General features: G+C 39.7%; 1 protein-coding gene across 1 annotated transcript in view; it reads right to left on the bottom strand.

The window, feature by feature from the left end:
• Cab39 (calcium binding protein 39) overlaps positions 1 to 25,425 on the bottom strand; it is a 76,506-nt gene that overhangs the window by 31,633 nt on the left and 19,448 nt on the right. The window contains exon 2 of the mRNA XM_085697349.2: positions 8,510 to 8,666. Coding sequence (XP_085553475.1) covers positions 8,510 to 8,623 — 114 coding nt within the window. The 5' untranslated portion in view covers positions 8,624 to 8,666. The remainder of the gene's footprint in view (positions 1 to 8,509; positions 8,667 to 25,425) is intronic.

The following is a 25,425-nucleotide window of genomic DNA, read 5'->3' as shown; positions in this document are numbered from 1 at the left end:
AACAGGGTACTGTGGAGCTCTTGCCAAACTGTCCCACCTACACCAGACCATGAAGAAACACCAGCAAGACCAAAATCAGAGATTATTCTATAAAACCTTCAAATATTTAGGTCACTAAGATAAAAGACTGAAGCAGCTAGGGGAGAAACAATTAAATGGAGCACGTGACCGTGAACTGGCCTGTGGTCCGGAAGGTCATCTGAAGACTGCATCCATTAACAGCAGTGTATCATGTCACTCTGGGCTTCTGTCTCCTCTGGGGTGATGTTAATGTAATCTTCGTGGAAGTGAGGTAGAGTCTGACAGGGTTACCATCCCTCTTATTTTGCCTTTTCTTCTCAGGTAGGTAGGGGCAGCTCATTTCAGTACCAAAGTCTATGGCTCTATCTCTATCTCTGTTGCAGAAACAGCTTTTAAACAAGGGGCCTCAGGTATATCCTTGGTGTCTTAAGAGGGTCATCTGATCCCTCAACTGACTTCCAATCTCAAATAAAGATCTTCAATCCTTTTTAAATATATAATTTATTTTTATTTTATGTTCATTGGTGTTTTGCCTGCATGTATATCTGTGCAAGGATGTCAGAAGCCCTGGAACTGGAGCTACAGTCAGGGATAAATGGCCATGTGGGTGCTGGGAATTGAATCCTGGTCATCTGGAAGCAGCCCCCTAGGTCTTCAATTCTTTTGTTCTGCCATCTATTTTCATGCTCACCTTGGACATCTTGAACTCTTCTCCAGGTAAAAGCCTGAGTGTTCACATTTCTCCTTTTGTCATTTAGGTATGCTCCAACCCTGCCCTTCCCTCCCGGGTACCCATCCTCCTCTGGTATCTATCAGCAGTCTTCAGTTGCCAACATTGCAGGGCAGTACCTTCTCACGTGCCTCTCATTTCTTTATCATGCTCAACATTTTGGAAAGGGTTTACTCACACTCCTATCTCTACTTGCTACTCTAGTGTACGACAGCAATTTACACATGGAATGATCTCATGATTTTGCTAGCTTTTGGAACACTCTTCAAATGCTTGTCAGTTGGACATGGTGTTCCAAAGCACAGATGCTACTCCTGCATGGCCAGGGAGCCTCATATTAGGTTTCACAGGCAGACTGTTTTATTAACAGTCGCCAACCGTTTATAAATACTTAGTCAAGAATATCCCTTAGACAAGCTACTCATTTGACTGGAAAACGAAGTCACACGCCCCTCATTACTTCTTCTGTGGAGTGAGAGGGAAAAAATTTTGTTTAAGGTCTTAGCTATTTCCTTAGGACTTTTGAGAAATGACCTATGAAATAGCTGCACATAGCCTCGAACAGAGTCTAGGCATGGTAGTTTCCTGGAATTCAAGCTCTTAGGTAGAAGAGCAGAGCTAAGTCCCTTGGGAGGTAGGTAAGTGACTCCTGAAGTAGGAAGGTTCCCTAGCATCTACAAACAACCAAATAAGAACTTTATTTAGCTTTAAGAACTATTTTTTAAATATTTAAGTTATTGAATCAATGTAAACAGAACTAGTATCTCAAAATTCATATCTAATGCTTGTATTACTGCGAATGCTTGTATCAAGGGCAACAGTATTAGAATAAGGCTTCCTTTCTACCTAGGGTAGGAAGGTAGGGATGTTCTTCAACCTCAGTATAACTTTTCAAGGTGGCATCCAGGCTATGAGACTTTTCCCTTAAAATGAAGTTGGGACGCCAAGGAAAAAGGCTGAAGAGTGGAAGGCCAGACCGGTGACAGAGTGATGTCTCAGGGTGTATGGATGGGTATATAAAGTGGAACTTCAGTCTTCAGGAAATTAAACTTTGGTGCAACTACCTATCTCAGGACCCCTCCAAACCAGAAAGCCTCTCGCCTTAAACCTGACATCCTCATAACACTCATCTCTGTGCTGCTGCAACACAGGCCACACTGTGCTCAGAGCTGATACCACACTAGCACCAAACAGACGGAAGATAGAATAAGGTCATACTGTCCGCTGGGCGAAAGCAGGAAGAGGTGCTAATTTATTTTTATGAATTAGCAAGTTCAAAATAAATTATTTAAAACAAAATGGAGTAGGGTGTGGGGTTGAGTGCCTTTAATCCCAGCCCTCAGGAGGTGGAAGCAGACAGAATTTTGTATATCTGAAACCACTCTTGTCTACATGGCAAGTTCCAGAACAGCTAGACCCACATAGTAAGACCCTGTATAAAAACAGAAGGGGCGGGGGCAATCAAAGTTCTTATATAGAAAGATATGAAGACAAGACAAAGATGTAAGATGGGATCTAGAAGTAAACTAAGGTCAGCAAGATGGCTCATCACGTAGAGAAGCCTGTATCCAGGCGTAAGAACCTGAGTTAGAGCCCTGGATTCCACAATGTGGCAAAAGAACTGACTTCTGAGACTTTTCCTCTGATCCTCATGGCACGTGCCTACGTGCCTTCTCTCTCTTCTCTCCCTCCCCTCCACACTTGGTAGATGGTCACAGGCTATTATTACACATAAAACTTATATGAACATTCTCAAGTTTTTGTATGAATATCTAAAGCTCTGATCACTAATTTTTCTTTGGCACTTGATTTCATTCATCCATAATTTTCTGTTCTCCTTGTTAATCAAATTACTAGTTACAGTTTTGATTTCCCCCAGATAAATTAAACAATGTAAGTTCAAGGTTGAGGGCTGTATCTTGCAGTAGATCACAAGAACCTTTAGACTGAACTCTCTGATTCAAAGTTATTAGTCATATTATTCTATTCATCTAAAGATGAAAAATATTTTGTGATCATCCTTAACTATAGGAGGAGAAATGGACACTGCAGTGGTTTGAATGAAAATGGTCCTCAGAGACTCATGTATTTGCATGCCTAGTCTCTAGTTAATGGAAGTGTTTGGGAAGGATTAGAATGTGTGACCTTATTGGAGGAGGTGTGTCACTGTAGCTGTCTTTAACATTTCAGAAACCTCAAGCAATTCCTAGTGTTCTCTCTGCTCCTGCTTGGGGATCAAGATGTGAGCTCTTAGCTCACCATGCTTTCATCCCACCATTATAGACTAATTCTCTAGACCCATGAGTCCAGTTCAACATTCTCTTTTTTGTAAGTTGACTGTGGTGTTTCGTCACAGCAACAGTGAAGCAATAAAGACAGATATATAACTTCACAATGACACTAGCACAGGACAGAGCTCTAGGTGGCAGCATAAAAACTACCCTTTGCGGGGCTGGAGTGATGGCTTAGTGGTTAAGAGCACTGACTGCTCTTCAAGAGTCCCTGAGTTCAATTCCCAGCAACCACATGGTGGCTCACAGCCATCTATAATGTAGACCTGGCGCCCCCTTCTGGCATGCGGGCACACATGGAAGGAATGATGTACACATAATAAATAAATCTTTAAAAAAAAAAAAAAAAACTACCCTTTGTTCAAAAGTCTTACAAAAATAGACCGTGACAAGATTTGGCTGCAGAAAGTAATTTAGGCCCATGTAAGGACTTAATTTAAAATAAATATCATTTGGCTTGCTTTGAAAAGATCACAACAGTTATAGACACTGCAAAAATCTAAGCAGAGTAAAGGATGACTTAGATCAAAGACAGGATTAGATTCTGAGCTTAAAAATTATTTTCTTCTTTGGGGCTAGAGAGATGGCTCAGTGATTAAGCGCACTGGATGTTCTTCCAGAGGACCCGGGTTCAAATCCCAGCACCAACACTGCAGCTCACACCTGTCTATAACTACAATTCCAGGGGATATGACACTCATACAAAGACAGACATGCAGGCAAAACACCAATGAACATAAAATATGAATCAATAATCATTAAAAATTAAAGCAAACAAATAAATCAACAAAACCCAACTATTTAAAAATTATTTTCTTCAAAGAATTGATTTGGGAATTTCATTGGTGTTTTTTGACCCATGCCTACAAGAATGGAGTCATGTACAAGGACTGTGAAGACCAAACAGACGAGGGTTGGGAGCATGCTTTCTGTCAGAGTGGAGTCTCTATTTGTCAAGTCCCCAAAGATTCTGTTATGACCTGAATAGAACTGTTTAAGATTTAAAAATGATATAGGGAAGAAATGGCATCTGAAGCACATCTCACCTCCTTATCTGTAACATGGATCCAGCATTCTGTGCTCCTGAATAGGGTTCAGCATACTTTCTGATTAAAGTATTCCTGGACAGTCTGTACTTTCTGTTATAGTGAACGAGACAGATGACACTGATATGGACACAGACACACTACTTTCTACAGCTGACATTTAAAGAAGGCTGGATATTCTATTCATTCAGCAGTCCTAACTTTTCCTATCATCTCTTGAATTTTGTTTATTTGTTTGAGACAGAATCTCTCTATATAACTGCCTCTTTCCTCCACTTTCATGTCTCAGTTCTCTCTCTTCCACCATGTGCACTAGTCACCATTTCCTTTTAGATATTGACAAATCAGTCAGAATCTCAGGTGTTTTCTATTCTTAATCTGTTTCAGAATAACTAAATTACATGGAGTTATTCTTCAGAAATTTCTATGTTTGTTTTACACTCATAGCAGGTCTATTCTTGTGTAATACTTGCTTAGAGTGGGAGTTCTCAACCTCCAGACTAATGACATTTTTGCTGGGTAATTCTTTGTTGCAGTTCTAATTTTAGCATCCTGGGCTTTTCTAACTAACTGAATGCCAGTAGCAGCCTTCCCCTAGTGCTATCACCAAAAATGATCCTGGCATTCCAACTTATCATCTAAGAGAACAAAACAGCTTGCGGATCAAAAAGTCATCGACTCAGTCAAGTAGATAGAGAATGTGGATTCCATTACTTTCTTCTGCCACTTCCATCAAACCACAGTCTTAGTTAAGATTTTTCTCTGTAACCTTATCCACATTAGGATATTCCTCCACCTCTGTAGTCAGTTCCCTCCCTGCCATGATTCACATTAACTACCACGACTCTTGGGACTCCTCTAGACCCTTCCAAAGAGCCTGAGGTTTTCACAATTACAAAGACATTATTTGCCTTCCCCCACAGCACTGCTAATCATACTAAAAGGGCTGATATTCCAGCACACAGCAAGGAGTGCCAGCAAATTATAGCAGCAGTTACTTAAACCTGCTGACTTTTTTGACTACATACTTAGTCAAAAAAAGGCTGCTGATTTCACCCAAGAATGCCCAGGAGACCTGTGCACAGTGGCACATACTTGTAATCTCAGGACTAATGAAGTCTGAGGGTAGAGGATCACAAGTTTGAGAAAAGTCTAGGCTAAGGAGGAGGGTGGAAGGAGGGAAGGAAGAAAAGCATACTTAAGAAGTAGTAGAAAGTCATTAATGCTATTAAATTTTGTCTTGTAAGTACACAATTTGGTATGAAAGATGGGGAATGTGTTTGGTTCCTTATAAACATGATTGAGTGTTAAAAGGAAAAGTATCTAATTGCCAATTATCAAATTCTCATGTGGTATCAAACATTCAAAATTATCTGAAATGCTATTAAAAGTTTTTTTCTTAAAATTTCTCTTTAAAAACATGTGTATGTACCTGAGTTTATCATATGCATGCAAGAGTCCACAGCAGAGATCTAGAGAGGGTGTCAAATCCTCCTGGAACTGGAATTACAGATGGTTCTGAGATGCCATGTGAGTGTTGGGAATGGATCCCAGATCTTCCGCAAGAGCTGCAAAGGTTGAGCCATCTCTCTAACCCTAGCCCTCTCTTTCTCATAAAAGGTTTTATACCTATGTCGTCTATAAAGGGCTAGATTTTCTTCACATATTTAAACCAATACAACGTGTAAGAGAGTGATGCCAGTGTGCGGATCCAATAGCCTTCTGTCAGCACAGTGAAAGATTTAAAAAATGGCTTCAAAACAATGCTCCTCTTCTCCCTGAATTTTTCATTTTGGATGATAAAGTTATTTTCCATAAAAATGTTATTTGTTGCTGGGTGGTGGTGGTGCATGCCTTTAATCCCAGCACTCAGGAGGCAGAGGTAGGAGGATCTCTGTGAGTTTGAGGTTAGCCTGGTCTACAGAGCTAGTTCCTAGTACCAAAGATGAAATAAGTTCAATGACAGGCTGTAGTATAGCTCAGTGGTAGAGTTACTTGCTCAGCATTTGCAAAAGTCTGCCTCAATCCCCAGCATATCTCCCCCCACCACATACACACACACACACTGATAAACAGAATGAGCCATTGAGGCAATTCCTACAAGTATGAATCACTCTTTTGTGGGGTCTGTTCTTCTTCACATTGCCTTTGAAGACAAGCTTGTTGGTTCATGTGCCAGCCATAGGCATCAGCTCTGCTTCTTCTTAACTGTAGTTACTCTATCTCAAGTTAGACCCTGTGGACTATCAGGACTGTTGGCTGTTTTGTACAGGTGTAAGATACTTAATAGTGAGAAGGAGGTCAGGGTATGCAAGCTTACCCTCTTGCCTTCTGAGTTGCAAGTGTTGCTGTGATTCTGCTAACTGCCACCTCTAATTTCCTGAGGATACATGATTCCATTGTCTGGAAATAGACGCCTCCTATTTTTACATCTTATGAACCACTTTAATAAGATTGGATTTTTCTTCTCTCTCTCTCTCTCTCTCTCTCTCTCTCTCTCTCTCTCTCTCTCTCTCTCTTGACAGGGTTTCTGTGTTGCTTTGAAGCCTGTCCTGGAACTAGCTCTTGTAGACCAGGCTGGCCTCAAACTCGCAGAGATCTGCCTGCCTCTGCCTCCCGAGTGCTGGGATTAAAGGCGTGTGCCACCACTGCCCAGCAAGATTGGGTACTTCTACATTCTGTGTTCATGCTAACACTTACCTTATCCAGTAGTACTTTTAGACAGACAGACAAGCAGACAGAGACACTGACACTCTTTACAACTTTAAATCAGTTTGGTTTCCTGGTTCAAAGGGCATTAAAAATATTAAATAGAATGAGAAAACAAAAGGAGATAGGATAAGGCTAAGGATAGTCAGTTAAACACCAAAAGACACTGGTAGAGCTACAGAGGAAAACAGAGCAGAAATGATGGTTCACAGCCAAAAATTCTGGGGCTACTTAAGATTTGTGTTATTTTTTATTTATGTGTTTCTATGTGTAGGTATGTACATGTTTGAGTGTAGGTGCCTACAGAAGTCCAGGAGGGACTTCAAAACCCCTGAAGCTGGAGTTACAGGCAATTGTGGGTGGTCAGATGTGGATCCAGCAAGTGTTCTTCGACACTGAGCCAACTCAGCCTCTCTGGAACCATTCAGAATAGGAAGAATTAGCCACACATTCTCCAGATTTACTTAACTGTGACATAATATTTGAGAGTAAGGAACTCAAAATCAAACAATGATTACATCATTCTATCTAAAAATAAAGATAATCTCTAAAGTCTTACTGCCTTTTTTTTTTTAAAAAAAAAAAATGAGCCGTGCAGTTGTAGCAAACACCTTTAATCCCAGTACTCGGGAGGCAGAGGCAGGCAGATCTCTGTGAGTTTGAAGCCAGCCTAGTCTATAAGAGCTAGTTCCAGAAAAGTTAGGGCTGTTACACAAAGAAACCCTGTCTTGAAATACCACACACACAGAGAAGTAGCAGTAGGTAAGTAACCTAACTTTCATCCCTAGACAGGAAATAATTTCTTAAAGGTGAAAAAATTTCATCCTATAACTTATTCACAAACGATGGGTATTTTGGCCATTAGAGAAAGGCATCCTATAGAGCACTAACAAGCTGAAGGTAGTGGCAGTTTAGATGTTTCAAGACAGATGCCCAAATGATGGAGATTTGTCTTATGTGTGCAGGAGTGGGATAAAGAAGGAAGATTCTGAGACTCTCTATTCTAAGAAAAGAAATACACGTGAGCGTTCTGAAAGAGAAAAGGGGCTTTAGTGAAAATAAATGAGGCGAACACCATTCCCAAAGGACGAGGGAAAAGACAACAAGACTAAGACATTATAGTCTATTTGATTATCTAACCTTGAAGACTAAGGTTCATGACATAGAATATAAGGATTGTCCTCAAGAAAAAGTGGAACTCACAGGTTCTATTCTAAGCCCTTTCAGGAGCAAAACACACATGACTCTTCTGAGAAGAGTGGGTAAGACCTGACCAGGATCAAAGCCAGGCTTTAGACTGTAGTGATTAGGTAGATGGGGATGCTATGTGTTGAGAGGAAAGCAAAGCAAAACAAAAAACCTAGGAAACCAGGAGCAGAAAATGTGATTCAGTGGTAGAACACTGCCCAGCATGCAGAGGTAGCTGCTGTCTAGTGCCCAGTCCTGGCTAGTGGAAAGACTGCTTTCAAGAATCAGATCACTGATACTTCACGAGTGGAGTAAATGAACACTTGGTGCCATGGCTCACACTGGCAATCACATCCCAGCACTCAGAAAACTGTCCCACATTCCAAAGCAGCTTGAACTATAGAGTGAAACCCTATTTAAAATAATAAACCCAACTACATCCAAATGGAAATTTACTGGTTTTTAAAAGTTACCTCATAGTCTATCTTTGGTCCTTAATAAATGAGTTAAACCCAGGTGCATACCTTTTCTGCTTTTTTGTCAGAAATGTCTTGCTTTTCCAAAACAGCCATGCTCTCCTTCAGGTTCTTCACAATATCTGCCGGAGACTTGTGAGACTTTCCAAACGGGAACGGCATGACGGCAGCAACAGAGGCTTCCACTGCACTCTACCTGCTAGACCTGCAACAGAGCACAAGGATCATGAGAGAGAAGTAGGGCGAACAGAAGACACACCTCATACTCTAACCTGTGAAGAAAGCCCTCTTGGGGGCTGGAGACAGCTCAGCACTTAAGAGTACTTGGTCTTCCAGAGGACAAGGTTTGGTTCCTAGTACTCATAACTATCTGATGCCCGCTCTATTCTGGCCTCCTCAGACACATGGTATATAGATATATGTGCAAGCAAAACCCCATACACATAAAAATTTTTTAAACTTAAGTTTTGGTAACCTGGTAAGCTCACTAAAGCATGTGAAAATATTGTTACAGAGAGGTCTTCTGAAACACTCTTAATTTTTAAGCACCATTTTATTTCCCCCATCTCTTCTTCCAATCATTCAAACAGGTGCCTGAGGGTGCTTCTGACAAATACAGCAGCAGGATGTACCTCTCACAGGGCAACTACTACTCTCGGACCCAATGCTAAGTTCTCTACTCATTCAAACAACCCTGGCAGTCATTACTGCTTCCTTACAGATGATGTTAAGAAGGTTGACAATGTGGCTCAAGGTAAAAACAAGCTCCAGTTCCTACTGACCTGTTCTTAGTTATAATACTATGACTCCAATTGACAGTGTCTGTTCTACAGCTGAGGACAGTAAGGCAAAAAGCCAGAGATGAATCTCAACTAAATAGCATCATCATCAGCAACATGCTCTTATCCCAGAAGTTATGTTGCTCCCCACAACACCTCAGTAGGCTTGTCTTATATGTGTGTACTTCCTTGGCATCTGAGTATTTCAGAGCTGGAGGGAACCTTGACAACACCTTGGATCAATCTCCCAAGATATCCTTAAGGTTGCTACTCACGGACTTCCTATTCTCCTAGTGCAGATGTAAATATCACTGATCAAACTCCTTCAGGAATGCTAACAATGCTCTTAACTTTCTGTGGCAGTGGTTTGTGGTAGTGGAAAATAACATTCAACTACACAAATCACAGAATTACTTTATCTGAATAAAGACTACAGCTACCTAAAAGCTACTATAATAAACTCAGGAGGACAACCAGACCCACACATAATTTCAGCACCTGGGAGGCAAGGCAGAAGCGACCAGCCTGATTCTCACAAAAGCTCCAGGCAGCCAGGGTTACAGAATGAGCTGGCTGCTGTCACAAACTTAACAGGACAACAATGGAAGCAACTGACATAGTAGCATGTTGGAGGTCACAAGTTTTTTGTTTTCTCCATTAAAAGGACTGAAAAGAAGAACCGGGAGTGGGTATAGCTCAGTAAGTGGGTCTAATATTTGCAAAACCCTGCATTTGATTCCCAGCAATGGGAAAGATTAATAAAAATTTCAAAGTTGGAACCAAAGGCATTAATGGACATTAAATAACTTCATATCAAATTTAAAAAGGTAACACTTTTCTGAAGACTATCTCTTAGTGGCTTTCAAACTAAATTTCAATTTCATATTTTTAGTTGCACCAGGTATCCTCCTACCTCTCAACCTTGCACCAAATCAGGAAGAGAGGGGTCTAGAATACTGCATCCCAGTTCTGTGTTTTCCTTTGTATGCATGCATATTACATTAATACCGCCACTGCACAGTATCTTAACACTTCTTTGACCTTTGAAAATTCATCTGAAAAATTTTGAACTTTCCCCCTAATATGATATAGAGAAATGCATGGTTTTTGCAAAGAACAAATGGGAAAGAACATGTAGATTTACTGGTAATGTTAAACCTATATAATGAAATCATAACTACATTATTTCTCAACAATTTTTGATGCAATTTCTTCTGACCAATCTATTCCCCGTCTCAGTTTCTGTTATCTTACAAATCGATCTCTGAGCTGGGTGGTGGTGGAGCACAGCTTTAGTCCTAGCACTGGGGAGGCAGAGACAGGTGGATCTCTTAAGTTTGAGGCCAGCCTGGTCTACATAGCAAGTTCCAGGAAAGCCAGGGCTACACAGAGAAACCCTATTTTGGGGAAAAACAAAACAAAACAAATAACAATCCCTCCAAAACCCCCCAAATATGTAGCATGAATTCTAACTGACCTTAATAATAAAAACCTGGAGTCTGATATTAGGGGGTGAAAGCTGAAAGATCAGAGAAGCAGAGCAGCCAGCCACTGGTTCTTACCTCTATGAAATCCTCAGACCAAATGGGGTATTCAGTCCATCTCAGGTAAGAACTCTAGGGGTTGGCTGCTTTGTTTCTCTGATTTTTCAGCATTTACCACTATTTTTAACTGTCTTTTTTTTTTTATTTATTAAGGCCAATTAGAATTTGCGCTACACAGATCCTATTTTGATCAAATTAAAATGACATCTTCAGCTGGGTGATCACTTCATGCTACAACGAATACTTAGAGCCCTGAAAGCTCAACTTGTGACTGTATTGCTACTTCTTGCTTTGCCTTGTTGTTTGCCACCAGTTGCCTTCCTCTGCATTTATTACTTTTCTGAAATTAATTCAGTGACTCATCTTTGCTCTGATGTTAATGTCCTTCAAGGTTTTGGCTGTCTCCCTTGCCCTCTATTTGCACTGTCAGCCTCATCTATAGTTACAGTAACTGATATCCTAACACCCAAATCTCATCCAAGTCCTACTTCTTCCTTGTGTCTCACCCTCCCGCCCCATTCCATCCCAACACTTGGCCATGACAGATGGCGCCACTTGCTTAACTCTCCCATACGATCAGTTCACAATTTTGAGTCAATTCTATTCTTTAGGACATTTGGCATTCTCCATATAGGCCAGAGGTTGCAATGGAATCAACAGTACTTATAGGACATGATATGAAAATTCATATGCTGCAAACTTAATCCTCAATACATGTAGAAGGCCATAGCCACATTCTCCATCACAAGATGGCGCTGACATCCGGCTTCACCGCCAGGTGAACGCACACGTGTTGGTAATTTTCCACTACTGTGTCCCCGCCTACTCCCGAGGCATCACCTTGGACTGGGAGCAGCGGACCAATCCAAGAGTGACACATCCGAAGCAGGGTCTGTTTCCTATATAAGGGATGGGTTCCATCATATCTGGGTCTCCGCCATGTTGGCTGATGCTCGCTCTCCCAAGGGGCATTAAAGCTATTTCTGCAGAAATATCCTATGTGTCCCGCATGGTTCTTACAGGCGAGGTCGAGCACAGGACAAATACACAACTGAGAGGCTGAGATTTAAACAGGAGGTTTTCATGTCATGAGAATGGAACCTCATGGATGGATTGATTAATGCTGCCTTTTTATAAGCCATTTTAAGAGTGTATTCACTTTCTTTTGCTTGTTTTATCTAGAAACTTGTTTTGGGATTTAGCCTCCAGAACTGTTACATAGTGCTAAGTATTTTGTCATAGCAGTACACAAGAGAGCAAGACAAGAATGATTAGAGAGTGTTGGATGTCAACAATGAGTGAGGGATTACCTGGCCAATGAAGAGTACCACCATCACTGAAAAGGGAGCACTGCTTTTCAGTTGGTATCTGCATAAGCTTAATCCTATAAATTTAAACATTCTTAAGTGGGGTGTAAATCAAATAATGAGTATTTTCCTTCTGTTTCTATACCTAAGTCCATCACTGAGAAACAAATACCCAGCTTTTCAAGAAAAGGTTCTCCTGTTCATTCTGAGAAATTCAAACATAAAGGTTTACTAAGGAGCAGTGAGAACTGATGAGAATTAGTGGGTCAATGTATTCTCTTAATTTCTTGCTTTTATATTTGTCCTTGTTTACATTGGGACCCACTCTCTTCCCCAAAATAGACGGGGAGACCAGAGGATGCTAGAAACAATCAACTTCGGTTTAAAACTTTACCGAAAGAATAACCACACCACTAAAGTTAGGACCATTAGATACTACCACCTTGACAAGTGGATTGCTCTGGCTTATGTACCATACTCCTATACTCACATGCTAAATACTGAAAAAAAAATCAAGAAAACCCATTAAGTCAGTAACAGGACACAGTCATTCATTCAATAATATATGCTACAAACTTAAGGTATCTAGTGCTTGCTTTCCAGACAAAATTCTGGTGTGCATGGATGTGGGTGTATGTTTAGAGACAATAATGAAAACTGCTAAATGACAACACATTCCTAGACAGCTGACTTCACAAAACTGTATATTAACATAGGTTAGATCTGACTCATCAACTTGGTGGTTAAATGCAAATAGTAAAAATGAACAAAAAGCCCATACAATGTAAGGTGATTGCACCCAAGGGCCATTAGGGTCCTGATTAAGTATGCAGTCATAGAAAGTGCGAATGCAATGCATACAAACTCTATGACCCAATGCTATCCTACCACTGTTAATACTACTTAATTCACACAATTACCAAATAAGCAAATAGTTTCTAAGTATTAAACTATTTAATAGTATACGGTAAGTACTGAAGGTATAGTGACTAATTACATGGATTTTAAAGACAGTCTGAGACTAGATTCAAATCAATTTCACCAGACCTCAACTTAGACTAAGCCCCTTTCCTTTATATATGAAACGTGAAAAACAACAGTTATTAACATGATGTACAACTTGATACCCTTGGCCTGTCAGCATGTGCACACCTGTGCATATATGCACACATGCACACGTGCACACGCACAAAAGAGGCATACATATAATTTTAAAAGTAACAAAAAATTTAATTTGTACATCACATTGTAAAGTAGTTATTGTTTGAAACACATAAAAAATTTTTAATAGAAGGAACTAGCTACCCACCCCTGCCTCTAAACTCTGATTCAAGACTATTAATTTCAGAATAAAAACAAATAGGTGATTATCTATCTATCTAGATACTATATAGTACAATAAAGTAAGAGTGTATATTCTTCCCTTTTGTGTCTGTAACTAAAAAAACTCCATTCAGCTTTTAGATGGAAGGGAAGTCTCTCCTCAAATATTTGAATACTCAGCTTCATTTAAATTAAACCAGGAGGACTGTTAAGAAGCCAGCTGAAGCCTTAGTTAATTACCAAAGTCACCATAAATATAACTCTAAACTAACTATGCCAAAGTAAGCTCAGGATATACTGGATAGAGTGAGTTTTGCGATTAACAGAGACTTTCAGGCCCAGGTGGGGTAACTTGTCAACTTACACCATTAATCCTATCACTTAAAAGGTAGACCTAGTGACTTTGAGGCCAGTCTTTCTCTCTCTCTCTCTCTCTCTCTCTCACACACACACACACACACACACACACACACACACACACTCACACACACACACACACACACACACACACACACACAGAGAGAGAGAGAGAGAGAGACAGACAGACAGACAGAGAGAGACAGACAGACAGACAGACACACACACACACAGAAGGGTGAGGGCAGGGGAGGGTTCTTTCCTGGCCAATGCTAACCACAGATAGTGAAATTTTACAGCCTATATAAGAACCTAGACTGTCATAGGAATGGTAACAGTAGCAGGAATATTTAAAACAATGTAGCACCTCTCCTAAACAGTTTAAAAGTATTGTTGCTTCTCTGTTCAACCTCCATCTCCACCCAATGACTTATCATTTTATTCAGTAAAACTGACTCTTCAATAAAGTTACAAGACTCCTGTGATCTGTTCCTCTCTAGGCTCATCTCCCTTACTCTAGGTTTTAGTTACAATCAACTTGACATTTCTAGACTGGACCCAGACATACTTCCCATATTTTACATATAAATGCTTAGCCCCCCAAAAATCTTCGTTTTTTTTTCTCCACATGCCTGTACAAATGACACCCAATAACAAAGGCCTACACCAGGGTGTGTGGCTGTACACACCTGCAATCCCAACAGTCAGGAGGAAGCAGCAGGATCATGAGTTTGAAGTCATCCAAGGCTACAGAGCAAGACCTTGTCCCAAAAAATAAACACTGGGACTGGAGAGATGGCTCAGCGGCTGAGAGCACTAACTGCTCTTCCAGAGGGCCCAGGTTCAATTTGCAGCACCCACCCCAGCAGCTCTAACTTCAATATCTGATATCCTCACATAGACATACATATAGGAAAAACAATGCACATAAAATAAAAATAAATTATATTAAAAACATGGTGCTGGGAGTGCTTTTTTTTTCTGTTAGTGGGAACACTAACAGAGTGCTTGTTTGGTTTGCATAAAGTCCTACACTCAAATCCCAGGGTTAAAATGATAAACAAATAACTGCAAGAACACACACACACAAAAACTTTGTTTCCAAACAGAGCCATATCTCCTTATCTTTCCAGATCTTATACAACCTGACATCAATTTATCTCTCTTCTCTATTTTCCTAGGTCCCACAAAAATCAAGGGCTTTGTTGATTTCACTGCTTCATTCAATTGTTTGTCCCCTATGATCTGACACTTACAAGCTATTGATTTTTTTCCTTTTAGTGTGTGTTTGTTGACATACAAATCATGTATGTTTACCCTGTTTGACTGTGGTGGGTACATGTGTGTGCATTCACAAAGGCCTGAGGTTGATGTAGGGAATCATATTTGATGCTCTTCAACCTATCCACAAAAGCAATGTCTCATCAAAACCCAGAGATCACTGAGAAGGCTAGTCTTACTAGCTAGCCTGCTCTGGGAAGCTCCTGTCTCAGTAACCCAGATCAGGAATTACAGTAGGCTGCCTCACCCACTCAGCATTTATGTGGAGTGTGGGGTCTGAATGCCAGTCCTCATACTGTGCTTACATGGCAAGCCCTTTAACCACTGAGCCATCTCCCTAGTCCTTGAATATTTACAAACGAGAATATTTCTTTTAATTCTCAAAAAAATCAAAGTAGTGTTCTGACACTTTGTTCCTAAGATAATCCTTTTTTATTTCTATTCCATTCTATTTATGAGTAAGAAGGCTCAAAAGTACTAGATGAAGCTGAGACGTGGTACATATCTGTAATCCTAGCTTTTGGAAGCAGAAGCAGGGGGACTGCTACCAGCTGAAGGCTAGTTGCTCTGTATATGGAGTTCCGGGCCAGCCAGGATTATATGGCAAAACTCTGTTCTTTCCCACTCCCCAACAAAAAGATAAAGAAAATTTTCAATGACTCTCAGTCAGTAAAGGAGACCTGGGCGTAAGAATTAGGTCTTGATCAATTTCTTATACAGTATTTATCAGTGTATCCAGTAACTTTCATGTTATAATGATCTACTCATTATTTATCAATAATCTTAAGAATATCCCTCTCAAAACTAAAACTCAACTTCACCAATGTGTCCTAATAACGGCTTCTCTACAGTGAAAGTAGAAATATAGCCGAATGCTGGAAAATCTAAAATTACCTGTGAAAACTGACATGAAGAAAACTATCCGCAATTTCTCTTAAATGAAAATATCTGCAGCTTTGTCATAGCCAGAACCTAAATGCCCCTTGACCGAAGAATGGATAATGAAAATGTGGTACATTTATGCAATGGAGTACTACACAGCAGAAAAAAAAAAAAACCCGACATCTTGAATTTTGCAGGCAAATGGATGGAGTTAGAAAACATCATTTTGAGTGAGGTAACCCAGACACAGAAAGACAATTATCACATGTACTCACTCATAGGTGGTTTTTAAACATAAAGCAAAGAAAACCAGCTTATAAACCACAACCCCAGAGAACCCAGACAACAATGAGGACACTGAGAGAGACTGACATAGATCTAATCTACATGGGAGGTAGAAAAAGACAAGATCTCCTGAGTAAATTGGGAGCATGGGGACCTTGGGGGAGGGTTGAGGGGGAACAGGAGAGGCAGGGAGGGGAGCAGAGAAAAATGTAGAGCTCAATAAAAACCAATAAAAAAAAGAAGAAGAAGAAAATATTTCTGGGTGGTGGTGGCATATGCCTTTAATCCCAGCACTCAGAGGCAGAGGTAGAGGCAGGTGAAATCTCTGAGTTTGAGACCAGCCTGATCTACAGAGTGAGTTCCAGAATGGCCAGGGCTACACAGAAAAATCCTGTCTCAAAACAAAACACCCTGCCCCCCCCCAAAAAAAAACCCAGAAACCACAAGTTTAAAATATAAAACTGGACATATACTATAATCCTACTTGTGATCTTTATGTGTGGGAAGAGGAATGCATGGGGACACCATAGTACACATGTGTACAGGTCAGAGGACAACTTCAAGGAGAAAATTCTTTCCATCATATGGGTCCTGGCCTGGCAGCCAAGTGATCCCACCGGTTGATCTATCCTGCCAGCCCTCAATCTGTGGTCTTTACATTCAGAGGCATATGCTGGCTGAAAATAATAATAATAATAATAATAACAAACTACCCATTTTCATTAAATTAAAAATTTACCATGTACAATGTAACATCTATATTTTCATATATATATATATATCAATCACGTGTATAAAGGTAGCCATGGAAGCCAGAAGAGGGAGTCTGATCCCCTGGAGCTGGAGTTACAGATGGGTGACTGATGGGTGCTGTGAAGTGAATGTGTGCCCTCTAGAAGACCAATGAGTCATCTTTCTAACCTAGATGTAACATTGATATAGTAATTATTCCAAAATTGTCTTCCACTAGAAGGAACTAGGGAAATACTTATGATAGAGTGGGAAATTCATAATAATGAGCCTGGGCATGCCATAATAGACATACAGGCCTAGGATTTTACAGGCCATTTTGAGTGTAAAAATAAAATGACTATAATGCACTGATATGCAAATTAAACACCTACATATATAACATACATTTAAAAGCAATACAAGCATAACAGTGAAGTTCCTTATAAGTAAGTCTAGGGAAGTAACTCAGTGAGTAGAAGAACCGGCAGCTGAAATCCAGTGAGATGCCTGAGGTACAAATAAAAGCTGGACCCTGAGAACAATGAGGTGGAGTAGGAAGTGGAGGCAGGAGAAGCCCCTGTGAGTCCTGGCATAAGCAACCCTCATACATGAATACATACAAACTGTAAACATAGAGAAACAACAGTAACTCTTTTTTTTTTTTTAAAGTAGCATCCGGGCATGGGGGCACATGCCTTTAATTCAGGACTTGGGAGGCAGAAGCAGGGAGATCTCTGAGTTCAAGGCCAGCCTGGTCTACAGAGTGAATTCCAGGACAACTAGGGCTATATAGAGAAACCCTGTTTCAAAAAACAAAAAAAGAGGGAGAAAAAATAAAATAAAATAAAAGGGAAGCAATAGCACATTTATTCTACCTTTTTGTACATAGTCCATTACTTGAGGGTATGTGGCTGGCAAGAAAGTTCTTTAAAGACAATTCATAGCTAATAAACTACAGTAATCTTTGATGGGTTACATCAACACGATGGATCTAACAATACTTACCAGGGTCATTAAGACCCAGCCAACTGTACTGTGTCTAGGTAGTACAGTCTCCCTGAAGATCCTGATTGTGTGGAGAGAAGAATCTGAAACCCCATCCTCTTCACAGCCAGCTCCCTCTAGAGTCACTGAGCTGATGTCAGCTTCCTGGTCTTCATAAAAATTGAGGAAATGATTCCTGACCTGCCCTCCTAGAAATCTGTTCCTAAGAAATGAGTAAACAAAGGGCTGTTTTGGCCAGAGAACAAGTTCTGCAGACCAGCTGAAGTCATGGAGTGTGTGAGAGTGATTCAGATAAGCAGCAGTTTGAGACTATCAAACTAGGAAGGTTATGACTATAATCCCAGCACCCGATGGACTGAGGCAGGAGATCACAAGTTCAAGCCAGTCTGGGCTAGAGTAAATTCCAGGCCTACAGATCTATAGCATGAGACTCTGTCTCAACAAAACCAACAAAAGCCTTGATCTTCCACTTGTTTCTACCCCTTTAACCAATTCTTTTTACTAACTTTGTTTTTGTATTTTTTTTCAATCCCTATTACCCACTGTCTTTTTCTTATGGATCTGTGAAATACTGTACACTTCCCCTTTTGTTTTTACAAATATGCTCTCATTAGCTGGGTGTTGGTGGTGCATGTCTTTAATCTCATCACTCAGGAGGTAGAGGCAAGCAGATCTCTGTGAGTTCAAGAGTGCAGATCTCTGTGAGTTCAAGAGTGCAGATCTCTGTGAGTTCAAGAGCAGTCTGGACTGCAGAGTGAGTTCTGAGACAGAATCGAAAGCTACAGAGAAACACTATCTCAAAACAAAACAAAACAAACAAACAAACATTTCAGTTGGAGAGATGGCTCAGCGATTAAATTACCTCCTCTTCCAAGGTACTGAGTTCAATTCCCAGCACCCACATCGTGGCTCATAATCATCTCTAATGATCTGGCCTGCAGGCATAGATGTAGGCAGAACATTGTATACAGAATAAATAAATCTTTAAAACAACAACAACAAAACACAAATATGTTCTCCTTGTCCATCATCTGTACATCGATTTAATGTCACCTAACGTACAAAGTTTTCATTTTCTTTAAAATTTCATCTATATGTGAATGTGAGTGAGTTTGAGCAGTGCCCATGGAGGCCAGAAGAGGCCATTAGATCCCCGGACATGGAGCTAAGGAGGGTAAAAGCTCCTCAGTGTTAGTACTGAGAACCAAACTCAGGTTCTCTGCAAGAACAGCAAGCACTCTTATCTGCTGAGCCATTTCTCCAGACTCAGCTTTCATTTTTTTTAGTCTTACCTATAAATCTTTAAAATAAATAAGTAAATAAGTTTGGATTTCCTATTAGACTTACAACAGCATGCTGAATATGAAAGATTTTTATGTATACAGATATCAAACATTTATAATTAATGGTATCTTTTTAACAAATATACCATTCTAATGGATTCCCATTTAAATTTCATTTTATTGTTCAGTTTGATTTCTTCCATTAAAGCACTGCTTAGTTGTAAAGAAAAATAATCAACTAAGGAATTTACTATGTCATATAAATTGTGGGCTTTTATTCAGTTAGTCATCTAATTAAGTTACTTTGGGGTGTATAGTGTATTTCCACATGAACTAGCTATACTTAATACATATTAAGTATGATGGTAAGCAAAATCATTTACATCTTAAGCATTTTTTTTCAAAATCAAAGCCTCTGATTTGAGGCTATTTAAAAATTCAAACAACACATAGCTTTTGTAAAGGAATTCTAATGATTAAACAAACAAAGAAAGAAACAAAAAACTCATCCCATTTCTAGACTTCATTCCAGTTTAGGACAAGGAGTAAGTCCTACAAGTTATCAAAAGTTTGGGCAGCTGCCAGGCCAGGTGGCACATGCCTTTAATTCCGGCCCTGGGGAGACAGACTTCTGAGCTAGAGGCCAGTCTGGCCTACAGAGTGAGCTCCAGGTTAGTAGACTGCAACGAGACATGGGATAGAGAAGACCTGTATCCTAGCATCCTAGGATGTGGGAGTGCAGGATTATAGGAAACGAGATGAAAGATGTCATGAAGACAGCACTTTGAACAGTCAAATCAGACATGTTAATGTACACACTACCACTCTCCACGTTAGCCTGTGAGTTACCTGCACAAGATTTATCACGTTAGCAACAGAATTCTTGTATGGTTCATCCGACTGAAGTCTGGTTACAGATAAAAATGATGAGCACTGGTGAAAATAAGATTCCTTGATTATTCTCCAGGCATTCCAGGTCTTCAGGTTTGTCTCAGAATGTGGTAGTCTAACCTGAACTTTCAACTCCACATGTGATCAAGACTTGATCAACAAGACTTGATCAATATAATTTTTAAATTTAGTCTTGAACCCCACTGAATAGTCAAAAGATACAGTGGACAAACTTCTGAGCAACTCCATCAATTCCAGTCTTTCATGTATACTTTTTTTTGTTTTTGTTTTTCAAGACAGGGTTTCTCTGTATAACTATCTTGGAACTCGATTTGTAGACCAGGCTGGCCCAGAACTCACTAGATCTGCCCGCCTCTTCCTCTCAAGTGCTGGGATTAAAGGCCTGCGCCACCATTGCCCGCTCATGTTTTCTTACTGCAAGCTACATTTTCACTTGTTTGCTACAACATTTTGGAATAAGTTTGTAGGAATGAACATATTTCTATAAATTTCTTCTGATTTAGATCCAATATACAGTATATTTTAAATTGAACGGTGGGAGAAGAGCAATGAGATGGCTCAGCAGGTAAAAGCATCTGCTGTCAAATGTGACAAACTGAGCTGGTGGAAGGACAGAATCGACTTCCAGAAAAACCAACCAACCGACAAAACCAACAAAGGTCAAAGAGTACTTATTGTGAACAGGTAAAACTATATGATTTTGCTATTTTATCATAATTTTATATTTTTACTCTGTATTCTGTTCTATTCCATTCTAGTCCCTCTGCCAAAAGGCTGGTAACTCATTAAAATTATTTCTCAACCTATTGATGAGACCTGAAATAAGTAAAACAAAGATCAGAAATTCATTTGAAGTGTCTAAAAGATGGCTCACTGCTCCCCCAGAGAACCCAAGCTCAGTTCTTTATACTCATGTCAGGAGGCTCACAATCTCATGTAACTCTGGCTCTAGGAGATATGGCACTTTCTGGCCTCAGCAGACACTGAAACACACACATGCACACTACAAATGTGTGCACACATGTATACACACACCAAGTAAATAAGTAAAAATAAAACAATTCCTTAAAAGTCAATCTGAAAAGTCCTGACAGCTTTCTTATTCATATGCTGGACTTCTCAAACTACTAAAAAGATTTCTTATACTTTGAGACTGAAAATATATATTAAAAGCATTATTTATAAACAACTGTAATACATGACTGCTTTCTGACTTTTCAATGTCAATAAAAATGATTCATAGATATATTAAGGAATTGAAAATTACAGTATCATAATTTTAGAACTAATTTTAAAAATGTGAATTTTAACTATTTCTTTTTGTTTGTGTCTTGGTTTTTGAGACAGAGTTTCTCTGTAGCTTTGGAGCCTGTCCTGGAACTCACTTTGTAGACCAGGCTAGCCTTGAACTCAAGAAATCTGCCTGCCTCTGCCTCCCGAGTGCTGGGATTAAAGGCATGCACCACCACTGCCTGGTTCATTTCAACTATTTCTAAATACAAATCCGTGGTGCACTTTTAGTAAGAAAAGCTAACCAACACCCACATTTAAGAATGGAAGAGAGAGAAAGAGAGAGAGAGAGAAGGCAAAATGAAAAGCTGGGTCTTGGTGATGCATACCTTTAATTCCAGCACTCAGGAGGATCTCTGTGAATTTGAGGCCAGCCTGGTCTACAAAGTGAGTTCCAGTACAGCCAGAGCAACACCACAGAGAAACTCTGTTTCCAAAACAAAACAAAGAATGAGAAACCTGGGGCTGGAGAGATGGCCCAGCAGTTAAGATCACTTGCTGCTCTTGCAGATGGTTCAGGTTCAGTTACCAGCACCCATATTGTAGGTCACAACCATCTGCAACTTCAGTTCCAGGGAATCTAACACCTTCTTTTGATGTCAAGAGACACCATACACCCACATAGTTCATACATACACATGGAGGCAAAATACTCACACACATGAAATAAAAAAAAAAAAGAATGAGAAATTGGGCCAATGAGATGACTCAGTGGGTAAAGGCACTTGCCACCAAGTCTGAGTTTAACACATGGAACCCTCATGGTAGAAAAAAAACTCACTCCTGCAAGCTGTTCTCTGACCTCTGCATGTGCAAAGTGAGATGTACACACACATAATAAAGTAGTGAAGAAATATTTAAGAAAACGAGAAAGTATCAATTTTTAAGAAAGGAACTACAACTACTTTTCTTCAGAGTAAACGTTTTGCTTGCTCTGCCACAAGGCTGTGCAAACACAGTCCATATGATCATGGGCAAACATGTCTTGCCCACATTTTTGTAAATATGAAAAGCAAATAGCCAACCCTGCCCTTTAGAAAGCAAATTCCTGAAGGATGCAACATTCAAACTTGAACTGTAAACAGATGAGAAAAAACATCAGACAAAACTACCTTTCAGAAGGTTTTTTAGGCTGAAGAATTAATAGTATATTAGAAATGTGTGACTAAAAAGTCACACTTGCAAAGGCAATTTCTAAGCTTGCTTTTAGTCATGCTGGTAAAAAACTGTATTTTGAAAAAAACTTTAAACTCACAGCTTTAAATGTCTACAGAAACAGATACGAATGAATCTGGGAAATCACTCTCCTTCAAGATCTGGCATTACTATTTTTATTCTGGCCAAATGCCCACAAAAGCACAAACATACTGCAAAACCTGCCCAAACTGCACCACCATAGTTGGAGATTTGCAGGTTTGTTTTCTTTTTAACTACCTGAAGGCTGTCAAATTGTGGTATTTAGTGTAAATAAGCGTTCTTCAGCAAAAATATATGGAGAAAGATTGCTCAACTGCATGGTGGTTCTCAATCTTCCTAATGCTGTGACCCTTTAACACGGTTCTTCATGTTGTGGTGACCCCCAATCATAAAATGATGATGATAATAATAATAATAATTACTATTATTATTATTTATCTTTTTTTGGTTTTTCAAGACAGGGCTTCTCTGTGTAGCTAAAAGAACTAGCTCTTGTATACCAGGCTGGCTTCGAACTCACAAGAGATCTGCCTGCCTCTGCCTTGCAAGTGCTGGGATTTAAAGGCATGCACCACCACTGCCCAGCTCATAAAATCATTTTATTTTTTTATTTTTTTCATAAAATCATTTTAATTGTTACTTTATAACTGCAATTTTGCTATTGTTATGAAACATAATGCAAATATCTGATATGCCACCCCAAGGGGTCACAACCCAGACTGAGAGCCACTTAGGTAAAACTACATTCTACTTAAGACGACCTTTCTCCTACCCAGACACAGCACATCCTTTCTATCCTCCAAGACATATTAACTGGCATATGAAGGCTTGATTCTAGGTTGAGAAAAGAGTTCTCAATAAAAATAATGAGGCTAAATAGTGCTTAACATCAAAGGAAGCAACTAAATCTCACAGCTGTCACTAGCTGGCAGGATCACATAAAAGTTGTTGGTTGTTTGTGCTTTTTTTGAGAAAATAAAAGTTTCTACCACATACAGACAACTCAGTTCAGGGATCTAGAAAGATGAAGTCATGATATGAAGTACAACAAGAGAGGTACACACAGAGCAGACACCAACAAACACCCCATTACTATATCTTAGATGAAAACCCTTACCAGTACCAAGTTCAGAGGACAGGCAAGGTACATTGCACACTAAAGGCAGGATGCTCCCTGAACTGGCTCTTGGACACTGACACTTTTGGATGAAAGCCAGAAGTCAGCTAGAGAGCTGCATGCTACAATCTAAAGTCTGATATGGAAACAAAATTATTTTTGTCCTTTTGTCAAGCTCTGTGGGCAATAAAAGTATGGAGTGGAAAGGAAGGCAAAAGTTGAAATGCTCTGTGCTGTTTACAGAATGGCCACATGCCTTCTTTTATTGCTCAAAGAACATTCCACTCCTGATGTGTTGACAGCACAATACAGTCAAACTGGAAAATCTGCCTTTTCATCTGAAATCTCTATCTCAAATGTAAGAAACAATAACTTCTTACAGTCAAGAGAGCATAAGATGTTAAGCTGAGAGACACTCGAACCAGGAAATGCTTCTTACATTGAAAACTTGTTTTCCTCTGTAAGTTTTCAACATAGAATTTTATTTTTCCTTCACTTTTTCCAGAGTGGAATGCTACTACCCCAAGTATCTACAATGACTAAATATCTGAGAGTGTTGTTGCACACAAAGGAACGAATCAAACATATAGATTATCATTCTCATACATCATTCTCGTATGTGGATACTCCACATTTCTCATTTTTTTAAAAAAATTTTCTTTTGTTTTAATTTTTAGTTTTTTTGAGACATTCTCACAATTTAGCCCCAGAACTCAGAGATCTGTTTGCTTCTGTCTCCTGTAATTAAAGGTATGCACCACCATGTCCAGCATTTCTTTGATTTATTATTTTTTAAACTCTTCCAAATATTGTTAACTGCAGTGTCAGAATCATGGTGGTTTGAACAGGAAGTTACACTGATTAAAACTGGATTCCCACAGGTGTTCTAGGAGTGAAGCAAATAGGGTTGTTTGAACTTGGTTCAAACTAATGGGAGATGAATGATGTGAGCTCAGAAATGCCTTCAGATTGAAATGGTATTAGCTACGGTGCTGACGGCAGCTGTTGGCTGAGTTCTGGAATAAGAGGTTAATTTATTCCAGACTAAACACTTTATTCCTATTGGTTTTATATAATGGACTTCTAGATCATGAACAATCTTTTTTGAAACCAAAGTCCTATGTACCTGAACTCAAACTCATTATCCCTTACCTCTGCCTCCCAAGTACTGGAATTACGGGCATATAGACCTGGCCCTCCAAGTCAATGTAGGCACCTAATTTGAACTCAAGCGCTGGGGAAGCTCTTTTCTTTCCAGAGGTAGCTGTGAGTACTGTCCACTAGGACTAGCTGACTGTTAAAGCCAGGGCAGTTACTCGAGATTATAACCTTGAACCTTTCTGGTACCTAACTTTAGTAAGATTTTCAGAGGCCTGATTGCAAGGCCGCTATGACAGTTCCAGAGCATCATAAAACCAATGACTTTAACATGGTGTAGTGGTGGAAGCTTACTACAACCCCAGAACTCCAGGGGCTGAGATGGAAGAATCACAAGTGGGCCTGGGTCAGCTAGAAAAATACTGATTTAACAATACTGCACTCCAGGTCAATATTATCTTTTCGGTTTTAAACTAAAATATGTTACACTTAAGCCCGAATAGCTCATTTATAAATACTATACTGACGTTCTTAATTTCTGGAGGAGTCATGCTTCCTTTTCTCTTGCTCTC

This window comes from Myodes glareolus, chromosome 1 (genome assembly GCF_982192425.1).
Source record: "Myodes glareolus chromosome 1, mMyoGla1.1, whole genome shotgun sequence".
NCBI classification, from domain to species: domain Eukaryota; kingdom Metazoa; phylum Chordata; class Mammalia; order Rodentia; family Cricetidae; genus Myodes; species Myodes glareolus.
This window is presented reverse-complemented; position numbering and strand designations above follow the sequence as displayed.